General features: G+C 34.3%; 1 protein-coding gene across 9 annotated transcripts in view; it reads left to right on the top strand.

Moving 5' to 3' along the window:
• The window catches only part of MEI4 (meiotic double-stranded break formation protein 4), a 374155-nt gene that overhangs the window by 145404 nt on the left and 205316 nt on the right, over positions 1-23435 (top strand). For 8 of the 9 annotated variants that reach the window (XR_010120452.1, XR_010120453.1, XR_010120450.1 and 5 more), the window contains exon 4: positions 13962-14093. Coding sequence is in view for 5 of the 9 variants with exons in the window: in XM_055274202.2 (XP_055130177.1) it covers positions 13962-14093 (132 nt within the window). In the remaining 4 variants the exon portion in view is untranslated. The remainder of the gene's footprint in view (positions 1-13961; positions 14094-23435) is intronic. The other variant, XM_063637851.1, reaches the window with a different exon arrangement.

The following is a 23435-nucleotide window of genomic DNA, read 5'->3' as shown; positions in this document are numbered from 1 at the left end:
TGTTGAAGTTATATTGTTTTTATAGTTATGTGACTATAGAAGGGGGACTAACAACACACACTGATAATTATTTATTCATGGCTAAAGAGGAAAAAGTCAAACTGAAGCAACTGAGATAAAGACAACAAGATTGCTTACAGAAATGTTAAGAATGAGAAGGCATAAATGATCAGTTGTTACTCTAGAATATGTAGAAATCTAAGGGAAAATAAAGAAACCTTTTATGATGATCAAAAAAGAGAACTGCATAGTTTCTGATGTCAGTAAGAAAATAAGTAGTAACCATTTTTGTTAATAAAATTATCATGGTCATAAAATATTAGCTCCATACGTCCAGTGCTCAACAAAGTGACATTAAAGGTATTATGGAGATGTCCTAAAGGGCTCTGTACCAGTGCTCTGTATAGTGAGGGCATGTTCAGAAATTAGTTTTGGCCTCTAGTGGACAATAAATCTGCCTCAGCTCAATAGTAATCAACCCATAGACAAAGGAAAGTGAAACCCAGATGAGGTAAAACAAAATGCAATAAAGCCCTAGGAATTGTAGGAACTCATCCCTAGGCATTTCCATACCATCCTCTTGACACAGCCTCCCCAGTCCATTCTTCTGCTGGTTATCTTTGCGTATCATGGAAGCCCCTGATTCTAAACTCAACTGACTTTGCTGCATGCTAGATACATAAGCATATTGACACTTCAGACAAGCAAACTATCTCTTCCTATAATCACTATTATTTTTTCTTTTGCTTCTCTTCATTTGTAGAAGGACAAGGAAGCATAAACAGGGAGTGCTGATTAAAAGATAGGTGGACGCTCAGAAATAGACAGACCTTCAGTTAGCTCTAAACAAATTCCTAATTGCTACCTTTCTCCATGGGGTGGGGTGGGAGCAATGGAATGTCTGAGTGAAACATAGAATGTTTAAGTGAAACATAAGCAATGGAACGTATAAGTGAAACTATGCCTATTAAAATTCTAGATTCAGATCAAGGACAAAATTTGTTAGAAACATCCAAAAGAATGTGCCCCTAAACTTCAAATCTGTTCCTATACATGTCTTTCCCATATTATTTCCTACTTGATTTTACTACTAAAAAGGATTTCTATGTTTATTTAGCTAATTAAAGCAATATCTTCTTTTTTTCTTTTCTTTTTTTTACTATACGTTTTAGGGTACATGTGCACAACGTGCAGGTTTGTTACATATGTATACACGTGCCATGTTGGTGTGCTGCACCCATTAACTCGTCATTTAACATTAGGTATATCTCCTAATGCTATCCCTCCCTGCTCCCCCCACCCCACAACAGGCCCCAGTGTGTGATGTTCCCCTTCCTGTGTCCATGTGTTCTCATTGTTCAGTTCCCACCTATGAGTGAGAATATGCGGTGTTTGGTTTTTTGTCGTTGCAATAGTTTGCTGAGAATGATGGTTTCCAGCTTCATCCATGTCCCTACAAAAGATATGAAATCATCCTTTTTTATGGCTGCATAGTATTCCATGGTGTATATGTGCCACATTTTCTTAATCCAGTCTATCATTGTTGGACATTTGGCTTGGTTCCAAGACTTTGCTATTGTGAATAGTGCTGCAATAAACATACGTGTGCATGTGTCATTATAGCAGCATGATTTATAATCCTTTGGGTATATACCCAGTAATGGGATGGCTGGGTCAAATGGTATTTCTAGTTCTAGATCCCTAAGGAATCGCCACACTGACTTCCTTATTGGAAAACCCATTGTTGAACATACTGAATGCCTGACTTCTATGTTACTACTTTTGTTTTTCAAAGTAGTAATATTACCTATGTATGTGTCTCTAAAGAACATAATTCAGCTTTGTCTTTATTTGAACTTTTTGTAAATTGAATTGCAATATAAATATTCTTTAGTAACTTGCAGTGCTTTGCTCAATGTTGTATCTGTTAAGACATATATCTGTTAAGATCCAGTCATATTATTGAATGAAGCTGTAATTCATCCTGCATTCATTGTTGGATGACACTATTGTGTGTGTGTGTTGTTTTCATTTTTAGTTTCCTAAATATTCACACTTGCCAGCATTTAAACCTGTAGCTCAAATATATTCTTATTATACACATGTTATTCTTGGTATCTCTGAGGTGCTGCAAAAAGAGAATATATAATAAGTATTAAGGGCAGAATTTTTTTCTACTTCATAGATTAGGTTCAAATAAGCCTCTGGAAAGCAGAAACTTGGTAGAACTTGTTCTTCACGGTACATGCATACTTGCTGTTTCACAAGCATGCGTGGTACTGTGAGGATGGAGGTGGTGAAGTTTCCTGAGTTGTGAGGAGCATCCTTGAGTTTAGGATCATCTGGATTTCATATGTCATATTCAGGGTCACCTTTGTTGCCTGATAGTGAGTCGTAGGGAGATCTTTATGTTTAAACTTTTGCTGACCTGAGTTCTGATTATCATTGATGATTAGTTGGGTCATCTCTGAACCTTGTGCCCTTTTCATTCCCCATAAATCTGTGTCATCTCAAATGAAGTTTGCCATGTGCCACAAAGTGATAATTAATTTAGCCTTTATAGACTTTAAAACCTATTATTATTTCTCTAATCCTACTCTCAATTTTTATTTTTTATTTTTACTATATATTAAAAATTATAATTGCATATATTTATGGGATACAGTGTGATGTTATAATTTTTTAATGTCATTTAAAAAATCTTGTCCTAGTGTTTATTTTACTTTTCTATACTCTTTCTTTTCTTCCCTAAATAGGACTGAGTAATGAAAACAAAGTGGCTTTTAGGGCCCGGGTGTTAGGCAACATGAGGCGAGAGATTTCATGTTTCCTGTGGCCTCTCATATTTTACATTCGACATCTCCCAGTCCTTGTGTGACTCACTTAGGCAGTGTCTTACTTCTTTCTGCTCACTGTCCGTTATTTGTTTTTTTGGCAGCAACTTGAGCTGCATTGCTCATATACTGCAGAGATTTTAGCTGGTGTGTGCAGACCTACCAATTAGAATCTATAAAACAAGCCAGTGAACAGTTTTTCAATGTGGCATTAAATTAGAGCTAGTTTTGTGTTTTCTGCATTATTTTGTTTTGTTTTTGTTGTTGTTGTTGTTATCATCTACACTATTAGTCTGAAAAATGCACATTGCTGCATAGCCTGTTTTGGTAATTACTATAAGTTTTTATTTGACAGTCAGTGTTTAAAATGAACATCTCTGGAAAATTGTATCTAATTTTCCTTTAGATTATATCTGAAAAGTAGTAGAGAATCTTTCAAAATAGAAGTCTTATTTTGCATATCTTTTTATAAGGTAAAAAAAGTATGTCCCATTAGAAGTATAATGGTATATGATCTATATCAGTCCAATTGATTTCTGAAATTTACCTTCTCTAGTTTTTTAAAACAGAAACATCAACACCAGTGGAAGTCTAAAATTAAATTGAATTGATTTCCACAATCTTGTTTCTCTGGAAACTTTAAAAGTTTCTTTTCCTGGTCTTTGTAAATATACACAAATTTTTAAACCTATTTTAAAACCATCACTTGCTTTTCCTATACCATTATAGTTCACATTTTTTTTTACTATATTATACTGTAAGTATTCTGTGTTATTACATAATTTTAATGTTGTGATGTGTGATATTTAGTAGATGTAACCTAATTTTACCTATTCGTACATTGTTACATTGTTGGATATTTAGGTATTTTGTTTTTAATAGTGACAGAGTCTTGCTCTGTCACCTAGGCTGATGTGCAGTGGCATAATCATAGCTTACTTACGGCAGCTTGGAACTCCTGGGTTCAGTCTTCAAGCCTCAGTCACCTAGTAACTGAGACCATAGGTGTGCACCATCACACCCAACTATTTTATTTTTATTTGTACGTTTTGTAGAGATAGGGTCTCACTATGTTGCTCTGGCTGGTCTTGACCCTAGCTTCAAGTAATCCTCTTGGCTTCCCAAAGTTCCGGGATTATAGGTGTAAGCCACCACATCTAGCCTGATATTTAGCTTTTATAAGAAAATAAAATTTAAATGTAGACATACCGTACTTTCATTCTTTTACATTATTTCAATATTATGTTCTAATTTAATAAGTATAAAGTGACATGTTAATTTTAATTTGGTTAATCGGGGATAGAGAACTTTTATATATGTATTTACCATTTCTATGTCAATTACCTATTCATATGTTTTGCTATTAATCTATTTTGAACTCATTATTGTTTTAACTGATTTAAATATTTTTTGACTAGCACCATTAACTCTTTTTTGTCATACTTTATGGATTATTTTCTGAATGATTTTTTTCACTTTAGTTATTATTTGTGCTACTAGTTTAACATTTTTATAGAGATAATATTTTGTTGTATTCATTTTACTGCTCAAAACTTAGAGAATTCAGACCAGAAACCTAATGATAATTGGTATTATTTTACGGGAATATTCCTAGGATTTAAAAAATACCCCTAATTTACTTTAATCTGATTAGGATGTTATAACTAACATCCCTAAGTGACACCGTAAGCTCTTTCTTTTCACCCAAAGTTTTCTTCACTCTGTCCTTTCTTTCACCCAATGAAAACATTAATCTGTGATGTAGAAAATGCTTTAGGACTGGAATTTGGCAGATACCTTTCCTTTATTAAAGTGGCCCAACAGCTAATTTCTTAGGAAGTAATAAAGGCCTTTCTTTTTATTTGTGATTTAATATCACCTAGATATATATCTTAGTGTTGGATTTAGTATGTCAGTTTTATTTGGAACCTAAAGAGTTCCTTCTATATCTTCTATCTGATCTTTTGTTGGTTCCAAGGAAGAGTCCTTTACTTGGAGCAGCTTTGAGGATTGGTTCTGATCTATTTCTGTTGTCTTCTTCAAGAAATTTTAGCTTTTACAATATCTTACTTTTGCGTGTACCTGCTTTTCTTTCTTTTCTTCATTTATTTTTTCATTTGCTGATTAACTATGAGTTTGCTTTTTATTATAAGCTTTCTGAGGGCCTAAATCTTATTTTTTTCTGAATGGTTTTCCTTTTATCACTGTATACTTGGCAATGTCAGTATAAGGATATGAGTTGTTTTGATAGAAACTAAAATAAAATATAAAAGTAAGTATTTTAAAACTTTAAAATAAATAGACATAAGAAAAGGGAAACAGATGTCTTCAGAATAGCAAACACAAAGAGACTCCTGGGACTGGTTTTCTTTTTTCTTTTTTCTTTTTTTTTTTTTTTGAGATGGAGTCTCACTCTGTCACCCAGGCTGGAGGGCAATGGCACGATCTTGGCTCACTGCAACTTCCACCTCCTGGGTTCAAGCAGTTCTCCTGCTTCAGCCTCCTGAGTAGCTGGGACTACAGGCGCATGCCACCATGCCCGCCTGGCTAATTTTGTGTATTTTAGTAGAGACAGGGTTTTACCATGTTGCCCAGGCTGGTCTCGAACCCCTGACCTCAGGCAATCCGCCTGCATCGGCCTCCCAAATTGCTGGAATTACAGGCATGAGCCACTGTGCCCGGCCGGTTTTCTTTTTTAAATCCCTTTAGTATGGTTCTATCAGTGTTAAAATGACTCATACGTATACATTGAAAATGTCTTATTTTCTCTTTGTTCTTGAAGGATAGTTCTAGTGAGTACACAATTATAAGTTAATACATTTTGTCACAGTAGTTTGAAGATACTAGATCAAAGATGTATGGCTTTTATTGTTGCTATTAATTATGTTGTCAGTCTAATTGTTCTCTTCTGTTAGTATACATTATACTTCTTTCCTCTGTGAATTCTTGTTGTTTCTTAGGCCTAAAAAACTTTCTTCCTTTATTTTTTCCCATATTGTTTCTTCTCCAGTGGTCTTAGTTTTTTTTTTCTTTTTTTGAACTCTATTTAAAGATACTATATCTTCTTATTCTATTCTCTATGTCTCTTAACCTCTACTTATATATTGCATGCACATCATTTCTCTTTCCTATATTATGGATGATTTCTCTATGTACATTTTCCAGTTTATTGCTTCTCTTTACTTGTAACTGATTTGTTTATTATTTCATTCACTGAGTTTTAAATTTTAATGTTTTTATTTCTTTTTTGGTATTTTTATTTTTCTCAAAGACTTCCTGTCATTCCATTTATAGTTATTCTATATTCCATATCAGATAAGTGTAATTAATATCTGAAGTCTTTGAAGGTCCAATTTTTAAAATTTTTTTATTATTTAACATATTTCAAGTTTACTTGGTCAACTTTTATTATTAACCCATATTTGTCTGAACTTAGTCTATAAGAATTCTGAAAAACTGAACTGAGAGTGTTTTCCTTAAGAGTGGTTTTGTATTTGCATCTTGCAGTTGCCAGAAAAAAAAAAATTAGCTTCATCTCTCAGCGTGCGGTTTCCTTGTGGCAGACCCAATGTAGATATGGCTGGATTTGCAGATTCTTAAAGGTGACTATTAATAATGCTACTGGCCGGGCGCGGTGGCTCATGCCTGTAATCCCAGCACCTTGGGAGGCCAAGGCAGGCGGATCACCTGAGGTCGGGAGTTCAAGACCTGCCTGACCAACATGGAGAAATCCTGTCTCTACTAAAAATACAAAATTAGCCAGGCATGGTGGCACATGCCTGTAATCCCAGCTACTTGGGAGGCCGAGGCAGGAGAATTGCTTGAACCCCAGGAAGCAGAGGTTGTGGTGAGCTGAGATGGCGCCACTGCACTCCAGCCTGGGCAACAAGAGTGAAATGCCGTCTCTCCAAAAAAAAAAAAAAATTGTGCTACTTACTGGTATTATTATTATTAATTATTGGGGGTTATTTGGGCTGGCACATTAGATCTTTACCAGTCTACATTTCATGAATTCTATAGTCCTTTAGGCTTCATCTTAGAAATGTTAGTCTCTCTCCTACTTAATAAAGGCCAAAATCTTATTTGAAAATTTTGTGCTTGTGGTGCTTTTTGCCAGCAGAGCAACCCCAGCTTATTCTTTTTCTGAAAGTTTATTGTCTGATTTAATGTTATATCTGTTTATATTTTTCTTTTGACCATTGAGACCTCTCCTTCTTTCTTACGAATTCTGCAATACATTAAAATTTGCTGATTTATTTCGTGTTAAGATATACTATCAAATTCTGGAAATAAGGCAAAGGTTGGTTGATTGTCTGGTCAGTGACATACTGGGGCTTCATCTAACAGGACAACCTAATTATTACTTAAATTTCTAGGGGAATGTAATTTGGCAGGGCCCTAACCCTGTGCAGTTTCATATTAACCTATAGATCCCTCTATAATGTAGATATAAATGATTCTTGTACAGTAGAAAATAAGTCCCTGAAGTTATGGTAAGGGTTTATCATGTAAGATATTAACCAGTTTTGTGTCTAACGTAGTGGTCTAATTCTATTTTTTTTTTTTTTTTATATCCAACTATTTGTATTTTTTTTTTTTTTTTTTTTTTTATTATACTTTAGGGTTTTAGGGTACATGTGCACAATGTGCAGTTTTGTTACATATGTATCCATGTGCCATGTTGATTTCCTGCACCCATTAACTCGTCATTTAGCATTAGGTGTATCTCCTAATGCAATTCTATTTTTTTTTAAATTCAAGATTCAGTTCCTCAAATGCTTTTTACCCTCATTGATGCTATAAATACATCATCGACATGTGTTAATTCTAAATTTGTATGAGAGTAAATGTTTTTAACTTTTGAAAAGTATCCTTTCAGATCATGATAAGCTGGATTGCATTTTGATACCTTTTTTTTTTTTTTTTTCCTTGAGACAGAGTCTCACTATGTTGCCCAGGCTAGAGTCCAGTGGCAGGATCTCGGCTCACGGCAACCTCTGCCTCCTGGGTTCAAGGGATTCTCCCGTCTCAATCTCCCGAGTAGCTGGGAATACAGGCACCTGCCACCACTCCTGGCTAATTTTTTGTATTTTTAGTAGAAGCGGGGTTTCACCTTATTAGCCAGGATGGTCTTGGTTTCCTGACCTCATGATCTGCCTGCCTTGGCCTCCCAAATTGCTGGGATTACAGGCGTGAGCCCCAACATTAGCAGAAGTAACTACTGAAGCAAAAATATTATTATTTTATTTTTTATTGAATTCTAAGTGATAATGGGGACTAGCTGAGTCACTGGCACATAGATTACATTCAATATTTGCTGTAATGAATGCATGAATACGTAACTAATTTCAACTATTATAGCTTTAATTTTGTTTTGTCCTATTCTTTAGAATTATGGCATTTTCTGGAATAATCTCCTCCCTTATAGGGAATCTTAACACATCTAATTATTTTTAAAACAACATTTTATGTAATTAATTATAGCAGAAACTTATTCTAAACTATGTATTTTTATAGTATATATATATATATTTTTTTTTTTTTCTATGTGAGTGAGAGCATTTGAACGTTGTTTCTTTTGACTTTCAGTTGAGATTGAAGCATTTACCTTCACTCTAAGTGCACTGAAATTTTAAGAATTTTGTAAAACAGCTTTTGTTCAACATCACAGATTGGAGCTGCTCTGTTCTTAGAGGGACAGTGGGATAGCAGGGTCTCTCATTCTTGTTTAGTTAAGATGTGGGTTAGTTCCAGTGGTCATTTCTCTGGATATTTCAGCCACTAATTGCTTGCCTATTGTGTCATCTCTGCTGTGAGAAGCCAGATATATGTTAATAGCTATGGTTGATACTGCTAGATGTTTTGGTTATTTCTAACGTTTTATAGGCATGCTTGTAGCATTTCTGAGAAGAGGGTTTTTGTACTTTCTTATTTTCCAAACTTCCCACAAGTAACATCTAGGGTTGGTTGGTTTGTTTTATTCTTGATTTAAGCAGAGAGTTATTTCTTGGTTTAGACAATACATATTCATTATAGAATAATAGGAAAATAAAGAGGTTGAGACATAATTCTGGATGCTTCAGAAAGTAGGAAACACATTAGTGGCATTACTGCATGAGCCACCAACATTTATGCATGATACCATCTGTCCCTGGGTCTCTGTGTCTCTTTATCCTACTGTCCAGCTTGCTTACAGTGCTGGCCTGTTACAGAGGTTGATGGTGCAGTGTAATAGTTGTGTTTCCTTAATTCAGAGTAGTAATTAGTAATTTTTTAAATCTGGCAAGTTGTTGAACACTTTTTATGGATCCCCTGTGGATTATCAAAGTTTTTATGCCTTAAGAGAAACTGAGATATGATACATTTGGGTATGCAATGGGTTGATAAACAGCACAAGTCACTACATTTTTTGTTTGACGGAGTTTTGCACTATTGCCCAGGCTGGAGTGAAGTGGAATGAGCTCGGCTCACTGCAATCTCCACCTCCTGGCTTCAAGCGATTCTCTGCCTTGGCCTCCCAAGTAGCTGGGATTACAGGCGCACGCCACCATGCCCAGCTAATTTTTGTATTTTTAGTAGAGATGGGGTTTCACCATGTTGGCCAGGCTGGTCTCGAACTCCTGACCTCAGGTGATCCACCTACCTGGCCTCCCAAAGTCACTACATGTATATTTTTAATCTAACTTTGAACAAGTTAACTTACTCGCTTTAAAGTATGGGTCCCTAGTATTTAGTTTGAGATTAAACTTTCTCGTAGTCTCATGGTTAGGATTAAATGATACAGTATATGTAAGCAGTAAGTACTGTACATAATGCAAAGTAAATGCTTAATAAATTGTCTTATATTGATATTATTATATTCTCATTTCTTGCTGTTTTATCCTGTAAGTTCTTTATGTTTTACTTGATAAGCATCAAATATATTAGACATTCAAGTTAAAAAAAAAAAAAAGATCTAGGTCTGACTTTGGACTTTACCCCTTATAAGTGACTTTAATGTTCCTGATTCTCAGTTTCTTCACATTAAGAAAAGAAAGGGAATGTTATTATCATTGTTATTGGGATACTTGATGTAGTATACCCACTCTTTTGCCTAAATTCTTAGTTCACATTGTTCCAATAGACATAATTAGTTGGTTTAAGTTTGTTTCCTTCATTAGTAGGGCTGTACAAATAGGTATCATAGAAAAAGAATCGGTCCTCATTCTGACATGCATCCATAGACAGTCCTCCCATATAACCAAACTCTATCACTTGTTCACTTGTTCAGTGATAATTATGTACCTCTGATCTTAACATTTTGTTAAATTTTATTTTACAGAATTCAGTTGTGAGCTTGTGGCACTAATCTTTTTTCGTTATTCTCTTATAATTTGATGTATCTGATATTAGCAATGTGTATACATCTTCAAACAAATGTCAGTGACTCAAGGATAAAAATTATTTTTATAAAATCAGAAGGCATATGGTTTCTACAGCCCCCCACATTCTTTTGACCTCACAAAATATTATGTTCTTATTATTATTTATTTTTGACATTTATTCAAATGCCATCCACTCCCCAATGATAAGGAAGTTAAATTCCATTTATTAAGCAGTTGCCTTTGAGAAGCTGGTCATAAATAGGCACAATTCGCTCTACATACTGACAGATGGCTGTTATTAAAGGTTGTTAGGGAGGGCCCCAGAGCTTTCCAGATTCTCAAAAGAATCACATTAGTGTGAACAAGTCATTTCCCAAATCACAAAGTCTAAGAGAAATCACTGCCTACCCCATCTCCAAGCCCACAGGATACATTTTTTTAGGAAATACAAGGACGTTTATGAAGGTGCCTACTGTCCCTTCTTGTGGCTTTTGGATTCTTCTGGATATTAATTATCTTTAGCCTAAATCTGGATAAGTGCTTAGCAGGTAGCAAATGTTTTAAATATCTATAATTTTGATTCTTGTTTTCAACAGGTTATAGGAATTTAAGTAGATACAACATATATGTGTCTCTATTGCATTTTACTTATATGGGACTCACTGTTATAGCTTAGAGAGTTTATTTGAATCATCTTGATCTACTCACAGTATCTGTCTCTCCGGCTATTGCATAATCTAAAATTTGATTTTTAAGCTTTTGTTCAAATTAATTATTTAAAAAACATTATAGTAGGGTTAAGTGCTGTGGTATGCTGTTAGAGGAGTGTCTTCAGTTACAATCTATACTCTGTGCATGCAGTTTATTCATCCACCCTGAAACTCATGTGGGAGAAAGAGCATCATATATTGGCCACTGGCTGGGAATATAAATTCCCTACTATTGAACAGTACCTCAACCTTCTAAGAGGAGGTCTACCAGTTGGAACTATAAGTACTGAGTGATCAAACAACACTCACTTCTGCTTTTAGTTTTCACTTGATCCCAGTTTTGCTTATACTATGGCTACTTGATGGAGTATTGTTGTGCATACCTAAATTTGTATAGTACCTCTTTCAAATGAGTAGTTCTGGATATACACTTACTTGGTGTCCTACAATCAGGCAGGCACAGTTTATGGCAGGGCTAAATAACATGTGTAAATTTTTATTTTCTATAGAGAATAATGTTTACTTGACAAGAAAGATATGACTTTGTTCTACACCCAGGGTCCCTCCTTTGTGATTTTCTAATTAGAGTAGGCTACAGACTCCGTATAATATTCTGGTCAACTCCAAGCACATTGTATCTTACTGATCATGATATCTAAAGGACAGAGCTTCTTATTTCCCAACTTAGACCAGCTGGAGATCTTTATATACTACTCTGGCCCCTTCTCAAAGTGTACAGCCTTATGATTTACTTGAAATATGCTTCCAAGTGGTAAACCAAATGGTAATATGTTGTCTCCAGAATTCACAAAAGCCTGTCAAGCATTGTATCGTTTTCTTAGTGATAGTAAATACATACTATAGCAACTTGTTTTTCACTTTAGAGGGAGTATTCCTACATGCATTAGACCCATAAACTTCTGAAGAATCCAGGGCTCTACCTAATAAGTGTCAGGGGCAGTGTTGATCCTTCCAGAAAATAACTACTTCTGGAACAACAGCACTGTGTAATTGGAAACACTACCTAATTAACTTTACAATCATTCACGGCTCTTCTCCAAGTTCCTCCTATCTTCTGCACAGTTAATATAGGAAAATTAATTGGGAAAGTGATAAGAATTTCTACCCATTTCATTCATATTTCAAGACTAATGTGGCTCTAAGCTTTGTGAATCCTCTAGGTAAACATATAGGCCAAAATACCTTTGGGAATGCTACATTTACAGGAATAACTCCTTAAACCACTGGGCAACCAAGGTAGCTGCTACTTCTATTGTGATTAAAAGAACCTGCATAGGCTGGGCACGGTGGCTCACACCTGTAATCCCAGCACTTTGGGAGGCTGAGGCAGGCGGATCACAAGGTTAGGAGAACAAGACCATCCTGGCTAACACGGTGAAACCCCGTCTCTACTAAAACTACAAAAAATTAGCCGTGTGTGGTGGCGGGCACCTGTAGTCCCAGCTACATTGGGAGGCTGAGGCAGGAGAATGGCGTGAACCCGGGAGGCACAGCTTGCAGTGAGTGGAGATCCTGCCACTGCACTCCAGCCTGGGTGACAGAGGGAGATTCCATCTAAAAAAAAAAAAAAAAAAAAAAAAAAAAAATCTACATAATTAGGTAACTCTGAAACAGCTGTGGGATGAGCCAGCACTCTGACACCTCAGCTGCTACCTGTAGCAACAAAATGCATGCCCTGTACCTACTTCTTTTCCTTGGTGATGCATTTCTAAATCAAGGGCTCAAATGAGTACTTTTGATTGGCAGAACTCACATGCAAAATCCTAACTGCAGAGTAATCTGGGAAGAATTACTTCTAGTTCTCCAGCTTCTGAAATACAGGAAGAAATGAAAGAAAAAGATTATCATGTATGTTGAGTGTGTCCTCCCATGGTTTGGACCACAGTATAATATTGTTCTTGGTCTTGGTTTCCATGTCAGCCTTTCAAAAAAATTCCACTGTATTTACAAAAGGGCAAGTGTCAATTAAAATATAAGGAAGAATAGAGATTATTTTAATAATATCCATATAATTTTGAACCACATTAATGGTTATATTGTCTTTGTATTAACTTCAGTCATGTCGGGGAGAAACAGTTTATAGATATACTATGGAAGAGCTCTTTATGATGAAATTCTCTTCTCATCAATGTTCTCCAATAGGATTATATTAACTCTAGAAAAATATATTTTTATAGTATTTAACTTTTCAAGGTTCAGTGAACTAAATTCGTGTTATATAGCTGTGAATGCTTTCATGTTGTCATACTAAATTATAACATTTCACTTATTGAGCACTTACTAGGTGCCAATCACTATAGTAAGCATTTTCACAATCTAACTTAATAGACATTTCTCTTCAACTCTATAATCCAGGGGTCCCTAGCCACCAGGCCACGGACCCTGTTAGAAACCAGGCCACACAGCAGGAAGTGAGCAGCAGGGGAGCTGGCATTACCTCCTGAGCTTCCCCTCCTGTCAGATCAGTTGTGGCATTAGATTCTCATAGGAGTGCAAACCCTATTGTGAACTGTGCATGCAAGGGATCTAGGTTGCACACTCCTTATGAGAATCTTATGAGTGATGATCTGACGTGGAACAGTTTCATCTCAAAACGATCCACCCTGCCCCCCTTCCATGGAAAAATTGTCTTCCACAAAACTGGTCCCTGGTGCCAAAAAGGATGATAGATGACCTATCTATCATCTATCTGGCTAATCTATCTAAAACGTAAGAACTTAAGTATCTTGATTTATCATCTCCTGTATTCATTCTGTATATAGCCTATTATCTAAACTATTATCTTTTGCTATTTCAACTCAAACTTCGATTTTAGCACCCTGTTTCATGTTTCAAAATATTAACTGCTATAGAAAATCTTAGAGCCTAGAATATTATAATTTGTGTATTTTATGATTGTGCTTGAGATTGACCCAGAATTACATTGATACTTTTTATACTCCTCACAGCATTTAGCTCAGTAGTAAGGTCTTAGAAAATACATTTTGATTTGACTTGATGGAATATAGAAACCTACTCATTTTTATCTTTAGTTTCAGGTGCAGCATCATGTCTCTCAGAGTCTGGTAACCCTGGGAAGTTGCAGCTTGTTGAGAAAATCTATTATATCTCTGCTTCTATCAGAAGTAGATGGCTTTGCCGAGAATCTGGGAGCCATCAATCAGGTACACATAACTTGAAACTGTAGCTCTCATTTATAGTTAATGTAACTCTATGTTTTTCTTTTCTTTTCCCTTCTTTCCTCTCTTCTTTCCAGGCTGATGTTTTAGTTATTACCTTATGTCTAATATATATAATATTACTGCCTACCAAAATTACAGAAAGATACTTTCAGAAAACAGTTTTGAAAATAAAACCACTTTATAATCCTTACTTGCATATATGTGCCAAAGATGCCATTGGTGACAGCAAAAGAGTGCTTAGATGAACGGCTTTAAATCCCTCCAGGCAGGCAGCATGTTTCTAAAGCAAAATGAGAGAAAAGTGAACTGGAGAGGATTCTAAATGGAGAGTAGTCCTTAACCAGTATTTTTCATTCCTTATTGCTCATGAAAATCATCTGGCTTTTAAATATCCTGTTGCCAAGTCATATGCCAATCCTATTACATAGGGGTCTCTGAATTTGGAATTCTGGTATTGGTATTATTAGAGCACTTCAGGTGATTTCAGTGTGCAACCAAGCTTGAAGACCACTGCTCTAAGCCCTTTTATCTGTGGAAAGTCTTCTATACCACTGGTGACAAAGGTGTAGAAGGAACATAAGTCATTCTCATATTTTAATGTTGACACTGGTTTATTACATGTATTCCATTTGGCAGCTCATTTAATATTCTTATCATTTCTGTAGTCAAAGTCACAATGAAAGGAAATTAGAGATAGGTAGCAATGTCTTGGTAAAGAGAAAGAACTTTAATAAAATATTGTATATGTATATAATTTAAATGGCTTTTAACAAAGTACTGACATCTAATGACATAGTCTAAAAATATTATACAATCTAATTGAATTTGATGTTTGACATTGTGTATCCAGTCAGCAAATTTTCAATTGACTACAAAATGACAAACTCTCTTAAGAGCTCTGTTAGATTTTTTTTAAAAACTCGTTTTCACTGTTGTCAAGGAGAAAAAAGTAAGCTATATTTACTAATTGAAAAGGAGCAAAGTGTTAAAATGTATGATGTTTTCATAGGAGTTCCAAGATCAAGGAATAGACCATGGTAGGTTGCAAGTCCCTGAAAATAATTTACGGAAAAGGAAGTACTTGAAAAATGCATTTGAATTGAATAAGCAGAGGATAACTGAATGTAGAGCCATTAGGGTGTAATTTAACAAGAGATGCCGAAGATTCTGGGGAAACAAGGTGAAGTCTTAGAGTTTAACAATAGGAAGCAATGTGGAAAGTGAGTTTAATTGAATTCGATTGATTGGAGGATATCAGTAAGTGCAAAAAAAATGATGTATATGTTCTCGTTTAATTTTCGCAATAGCTCCATGAAGCAGTTATAATTTTCACAAACTTTATGGATAAGAATACAAAACATTAGAGTGATGAAGTAGCTTGACCAAGACTGCAGAAAGAGCATATCCTAAAGCCATAATTCAAACCCAGATGTTCTGACAGTTAAGACACTTTAGAATAATAAGAAGAAAAATAGCAATAACACAATAACAGTAACTAGTGTTTGGCAGGTTTATGTTGTTGAATTCTGTTTGCTTGTATTTTGCTAAGGAGTTTTGCATTGGCCAAAGGACAGTATTTAATAATTGGTGCCAGGAAAACTGGGTATCCATATGCAAAAGAACAAAACTATATTTCATTTTTTATCATATACAAAAATCAAATTAAAATGGATTAAAGTCTTAAATGTAGGATCTGAAACTTTGCAACTACTAGAAGAAAACACCAGGAAGTGCTGTAGGACATTGGCCTGGACAAAGATTTTTTTGGGTAAGACCTTAAAAAACACAAGCAATAAAAGCAAAAATAGACAAATGAGAATATATCAAGGCAAAATGCTTCTGCACAGCAAAGGAAACAATTAGCAAAGTGAAGAGACAACCCACAAAATGGAAGAAAATATTTGCAAACTAGTTATCTGACAAAGGATTAATTACCAGAATATATAAAGAACTCAAACAACTGAATACCAAGAAAACAAACAATCTTAATTAAAAATGGGCAAAATACCTGATAGACATTTATCAAAAAAAGACATACAAATGGCTAGCAGGCATATGAAAAAAAAAAAAAAAAGCTCAGCAGTACTAATCATCAGGGAAATGCAAATCAAAACCACAATGAGTTATCATCTCACTCCAACTAGAATTAAAAAGACAAATAGTAACAAATGTTAGTGAGGATTTGGAGAAAGGCAAATGCTCATAGACTGTTGGTAGGAATATAAAGTAGTATAACCATTATGGAAAACAGTGTGGACATTCCTCAAAAATCTAAAAATAGAACTACCGTATGATCCAAGTATCCCACTGCTGGCTATGTATCCAAAAGGAAGGAGAGATACCAGCACTCACATGCTCACAGTAGCCAAGATATGAAATCAACCTAAGTGTCCATCACTAAATGAATAATAAAGAGAATTTGGTATATATATATATATATATATATATATACACCAAATAATAATATTCCTCTCTCTATATATATATATATATATAAAATGGAATATTATTAAGCCATAAAAAGAATGAAATCTCATCATTTGCAGAGCATGGATGGAACTGTAGGTGATTATGTTAAGTGAAATAGGCCAGGCATAGAAAAACAAATAGTGTATGTTCTCACTCATATGTGCTGGGAGCTAAAGACATGGATCATCTTGAGGCAGAGAGTAGAATGATGGTTACCAGAGGCATGGAAGGGAAGAGAAGTTGGTTAATGAGTACGAAAATACAGTTAGATAGAAGGAATAAGTTCTAGTATTCGATAGTACAGTTAGTGAATTTTAGATATAGTTAATTATAACTAAATTGTAGAAATTATAACATTTTTTATATTTCAAAATAGCTAGAAATGAAGAATTATAATGTTTCCAACATAAAGAAAAGATAAATGTTTGTGGTGATAGATATCCCAATAACCCTGATTTGATAATTACGCATTGTATACATGTATGAAAATATCCTATTTATCCCCAGTATATGTACAACTCTGATGTATCAATTAAAAATGCATCAAAATATCCATTTAAATTCTGTGCATTCTACTATGTGTAAACTGTACCTTAACTAAAATATAGTTTTTGAAATCTTAACAAATTTTTCAACCTAAAGGAAACAATTTTTATCAGTGCTTTTATACTCAGTATTTTAGCTCACTTTAAAGACTTTATTTTTCTGTCAATATAATGAATGCTAAGATCTTACCAAGAACTATCTGAAGAATAGTTTTATTTTTAATGATATAAATTTTTCTAAGTAGTCACTAATTCAAAAAATGATTGTGTATGTATATATATGGATAACATATTGTACTCTATATAAGTCTGGTTGAATTTCCAAGGTATTTGATGGCAGAGGATAGATCTGTTTAATAAAGATTAATGGAGGATTCAATAATAATTATTATCATAAATATTTACTGAGCAGCCTTATGTGTCAAACATTATTCCACACATTTCATAGTCCTCCAAATATTTTGCACATATTTTTGTTTGAAATAAATAGCGATTCATTTTAATTTTATGTTATTTCATTTAATTCTCCTAACTACACTAGTAATTCGTATTATTCCCATTTTACAAAAGAGGGCAATTAGGATTAGAGAGTTTAAATAGCCTGCCCACAGTCATAGGAAGTAGAGCACCAGTTTGTCGAACCCACAAAGTCTGACTCTATAATCTAGAAGATAAAGTATGGAATAGTTTCTGTTATTGACTAACCATGTCAGTTATTTGTATTTCACTAACACCATTTTATATTAATTTGTCTCATGCAACTGGTATGTGTGTTGTCTCACCTACTTTTTAGCAGGGTAAGTAAAGTAGATATTTGTGTCAAATTTAACACATTTTTATGTATATTCTGTGGCCATTGAATCAGATTTTTGAAAGGTGGTTTTGTGAACTCTTATCCTAGTATCCTTTCTCTAGCTGTGTTCAGTTGAATGGGTCTTGTTGAAATTATTTATGCAATATTGAGGATAAAAGTTTCCTAATATCTTGTCAAACATGTATTTTGGATTTCCCCCTTTATTGTCTTTTCTTTATGAATAGGTTAACATTAAGAAAATGTATCTGCCTTTTTTTTTTTAGTGACAGCATTTTCTTACCATGATTATTGTATATTCACCATCTTACGACATAATCACTGTGGTTTTCTATTTATTTTAATAATAACTTTGAAAAAGTGGCTTTTTATGTTATCATAGACTGGTGACCTATTTGATTTTCTAAGGGCCTACATTGTTTAGTTATTCAAAAATGAGAACAAAAGTCAAGCTATTGACTTTAATTATTAGGCTTTATGCCACTGGGACCTTGTGTTGGAAAGTTTTATGAGAAGGTGTTTTTCTGAAAGACTTTCTTCCTCTGTTCAAATAGAATGCAAGCTGCTAATATCTAGGAAGAGCAGTCAGCCAACAGCTAGAGTATCTGTGGGCAGAATATCTCTGTGAAAAGCAATATCCATGGTTTTAGTAAGTTTTTAAAATTTTTATATGAATTTTATTAATAGCTTATATGTTTCTTTAGATATCTAGATAGTATGTGATTTTCACAGGATCAGCTTTCTGATCAGCTATTACTAGTAGTTTTTGCTACTGAAAGCTCTTATCAATATATGTTATCTCTTAATATTTTACAAAGTAATGTGTTTTGTTTATTCTAGAAAAGTGACATTGAAAAAGAGTTATACATGTTCATTTTACATATGTGGATTTTTTTGTATTTATTTTATTTGATTTTACTTTAAATTCTGGGATACATGTGCTGAACATGCAGGTTTGTTATGTAGGTATACATGCGCCATGGTGGTTTGCTGCGCCTATCAACCCGTCATCTAGGTTTTAAGCCCCGCATGCATTAGGTATTTGTCTAATGCTCTCCCTCCCATTTCCCCCCATCCCACAACAGGCCCAGGTGTATGATGTTCCCCTCCCTGGGTCCATGTGTTCTCATTGTTCAACTCCCACTTATGAGTGGGAACATGTGGTGTTTGGTTTTCTGTTCCTATGTTGGTTTGCTGAGGATGATGGTTTCCAGATTCATCCATGTCCCTGCAAAGGTCATGAATTCGTTTTTTATGGCTGCATAGTATTCCATGGTGTATATGTGCCACATTTTCTTTAGTCTATCATTGATGGGCATTTGGGTGGATGTTTTAAAGAATACCAACTTAGCTCCAACCTGGACCCCATTAAAACAAACCAAAACCAAAAAAAAAAAAAAGTACCAGCAGCTGCTTCATCTTCCTTCTTCTAACTTGCTTTCAAGTTCCTGGGGCCTCAATATGCAAAGAGAATTGTTTATGGAACATTTATTTCTTTCTATGGAACCTTTAGAAAGAAAATGTTTTTATGAAGATATTTTAGTTGTTGACATGGTAAATAAGTTTAAGGTATTTCTGTTAAAAATTTTCAAAATTTATAATCAAAGATCAGTATAGTTTTCTCTGTTTTTGACTGGTTTCTAGTTCATTTCATATTATATATTTATAAATTATATGTAATATAAAATAATTTTATAATATGAATTTATAAGATTTTATAATATAATTATGAGGCAGCGCTCCTTTCTCGGGGGCACTAGCTGCGGGGGGTCTGTTCCTGCCAACCCCTGATTCGGCAACGGATGAATAAAGTACACTGACGCACAGATTATTCTGCTTTGCCAGTCTAGCTGAGGGTCCAAGCTGCTTACAGTCTCCAAGCTGGGTTCTGTAAACAGTTGCTACTGGGCCCCAATCAGATAGTGAGACTCACATTTATTCAGTAAGATTAACAAAAGTTGTGAGTAAACACCACTAGAGGCTAAAGATTAAAGGCCAGGTTCCAAGGCCTAAAGCAAACAGCATTTGCTGGTGATAAACTTCTGCTGACCCCTTTCCCCCGCTCTCCCAAATAGGAAGCAGTAAAGTACCCGGTAGGACAAATGTTAGTCTTAAGCCCATATAAGTAAACAGGTTAGTAAGATACACTTCCCACATTCCTTTGTACTTGCACCCTAATCTTTCTGGCTCCTACAGAAACCCTGGCTGCCTTCAGCCAAGCAATCTGAAGCTATGTAAACTTTCAGGCCTTCCAAGAGAGTTTTTGACTATTACTATAATTATCTTTTATATTTTTCCCACCAGCCTGATCGAACCCCGACATAATTATAATTTTATAATATACGTTTTATATTATATATAAAATGAACTAGGAATCAATCAGAAACAAGAGAAAAATAGGCTTAAGGATATGAAAAGGTAGTTTAATGGAAGAGAAAAGGCTGGGCGCGGTGGCTCATGCCTGTAATCCCAGCACTTTGGGAGGCCGAAGTGGACGGATCACCTGAGGTCGGGAGTTTGAGACCAGCGTGACCAACATGGAGAAACCCCGTCTCTACTAAAAATACAAAATTAGCCAGGCATGGTGGTGCATGCCTGTAATCCCAGCTACTTGGGAGGCTGAGGCAGGAGAATCACTTGAACCCAGGTGGAGGAGGTTGTGGTGAGCCGAGACTGCGCCATTGCACTCCAGCCTCGGCAACAAGAGTGAAACTCTGTATGAAAACAAAACAAAACAAAACACAGACACACACACACACACACACACACACACACACACACACACACAAAGAAGAAGAAGAGAAAAAAGCTCCCAAAAAAAGAAAAAAAGGAAAAAATGCGCAGAAACGTAAAAGGTGATTTAATATGAATGATACTCATTCTCATGGTACCAAGTAAATGCAAATGACAAAAACAATAAAATGTTTCATATTGATTATATTGACACAATATCTTTTTAAAAATTACCTTGAAAACACTATCAGATACTATGATTATGTGGGGAAATAGAATTTATCTATTACCTGGGAAAATTAAAGATGCATATCCTGTAAAATATAGTAAATTCACTGTACTAAGGAGATCTGTACAAGGATGTTCATTTCAGCATGTTTATAATAGCTTAAATTTGGATATAACATAAATTTCTATTTTAAAATATGGCTTGATGTGGTATATCTAAAACGAGTATTTGATAATAGTTAAAATGAATAAATTATTTCTGTATTAACAGATTTTGAAAAAATATAATGTTGATCTAAAAGGAATGATGAAGTATCTGAGAAGGGGAGATACCCAAATATACCCTTTTTTACAAATTGTAAATGAAAATAATTTTTACAAAATATAAATACAAAACAAATTATAAATACAAAACACATGACACTTTCACTGCATGTATACTTTTAAAAACTTATTTTAAAAATACAGAATCTGTAATGTTTTTAATTTATGTATTGCATGTCCTCAAGATGCATGTTTTTTTGCATTGTAAATATTTTTATATAGGAAAGAAAACATCTCTTTAGGTGTCAGCCATATATTGATTTAAAATGAATCCTCAATTTTTAAGTGATTTTTCACAGAAATGTTTTTCTCCAAGATGCAGTTCATACCTCTATCTAATGATCATGTTTCTGGGTACAGTAGCCAAGCTATTAAAAATGAATAATGCTTTTGGAATATTGATAAGCACGGGTGAAATCTGAATTTAGAGTATTACATGCATACTTATATTAAATACTTCAGAGACCTAATGTTTACAAAGTAGATTAAAATTCTACATTAAAATAGATTTTAAAATTTGGAAGAAAAGCATATTAGCAGGAGAAATCTCAAAAGTTCTGCAGCCTACATCAGGAAGCACTTTTACTTTTCTCTGTTTTCCTTGTAAAGTAAAATAAAAGCGAAGCAATTCATTAATAAAAATAGAACATGCAAATTAAATATTCTGAATCTGGAATGAATTTATACATTTACTTCTCTAAAACAAACTAATTTTCTATATCAAGGCAAAATATAGCAACAAAATAAGCATTTTTAATAAGATAAAGAAAAGTAATCATAGCTCTGAGCATGAAACAGCTGACCTATTTCAGTTGAGAGAGGAACCATATTCTTTTCTGAAATCATACATGTCTTGATCATATCTAAGATCTACAAAGACTGGCTCAGTCAGCAATCAATCCATCAGAGAGAATAGAATTATAATTTGCATCAAACTGTGCTCAAGTAGACAAAATAGAGATTAGGGGCCCTGGGCATGAACTTTTTTTATTTAATTTTGTTTTGTTTAACAAGAACTTAAGAGAAATTCTGGATAATGAGCCCTGTTTTATCAGATTTGTGCAGTTTTCTTCATTACTGGTGTTTGTAATTCAAATAACTATTAGGTATAAATGAAACAAGGCTGAACATTCCCCCAAAATACCGTATTGGCCTAAAAATTTCCACATCACTGAATGCCTTTTTGAAACTGCTACTTATTAAGAAAAACTTCCATTCCTGAGCTCAGCTGGCAACGAAGATAAAAGTTAGGGCATTTGCCACTTAAAGGCTAGAACATTTTAAGAGACTCTCCAAGGATAAACTAAATCAAATGATAAAGCACATGAACTTTAGAATCAGATGTCTAGTTAAATTGTAGTGTGACCTTTGAAGTAGTCATGTCAACGAATCAAACCTAAAGGTTCTAGAATGAATTGCTAACTTGCAGATAAAACAAATAGAAGAACACGTTAAATTAACCAGGAGGATGCAGTTAGTAAAACCTAGTTTGTGCAGGAAAAACAACTCATTTTCCTCAACAAATAGATTGCATTATAATGAAAAGAAGGAGACAGACCCAGACAAAGAATGTGCCTGTATTTTAAATGAGACCAAAGAGACTTTATTAACTTATAGCCATGTATCAGGAGTGGATTAACTGTGGTCCATGAGCCAAATCTGGCTTGCCACCTGCTTTTGTAAATAAAGTTTTACTGGAACACAAATACCTGAAACAGTGAAACATACAACAATCTCCAAAGCATTCAGTATTTACTATCTTGATCTTTACGTAAAATGTTTGCCAATTCCTGGTATATGTAAATCTTATTTGTATCCTGATTTAAACAAACCAAAAAATAGAATACGTAATTAGATAATTGGGGAAAATCTGCACAAGTGTGTATTATGATTTTAAGGAATTGTTAATTTTTAAAACTTTGATAATATTATTTTAGTGATTTTTTAAAAGGTGCTTATTTTACAACTACATATTTAAATGATTAAATGAAAATTAAAATAATACTTAATCATTTTAAGCCTCAATTTATCTCTTCTTAAAATATTGACAACAGTGCCACCTATCTCATACGGTTTTTGGGGGTCTCATGAGGTAATCCATATTTGCATTTAGCAAACTTGTCGTCATAAGTGCACCATTGCTGTTAGCTGATATTATTATTACTATTCAACAACATAGAAAGCTTAAAATATAAAACCCCACTGACATTAATA

This window comes from Symphalangus syndactylus, chromosome 4 (assembly GCF_028878055.3).
Source record: "Symphalangus syndactylus isolate Jambi chromosome 4, NHGRI_mSymSyn1-v2.1_pri, whole genome shotgun sequence".
Taxonomy (NCBI): domain Eukaryota; kingdom Metazoa; phylum Chordata; class Mammalia; order Primates; family Hylobatidae; genus Symphalangus; species Symphalangus syndactylus.
This window is presented reverse-complemented; position numbering and strand designations above follow the sequence as displayed.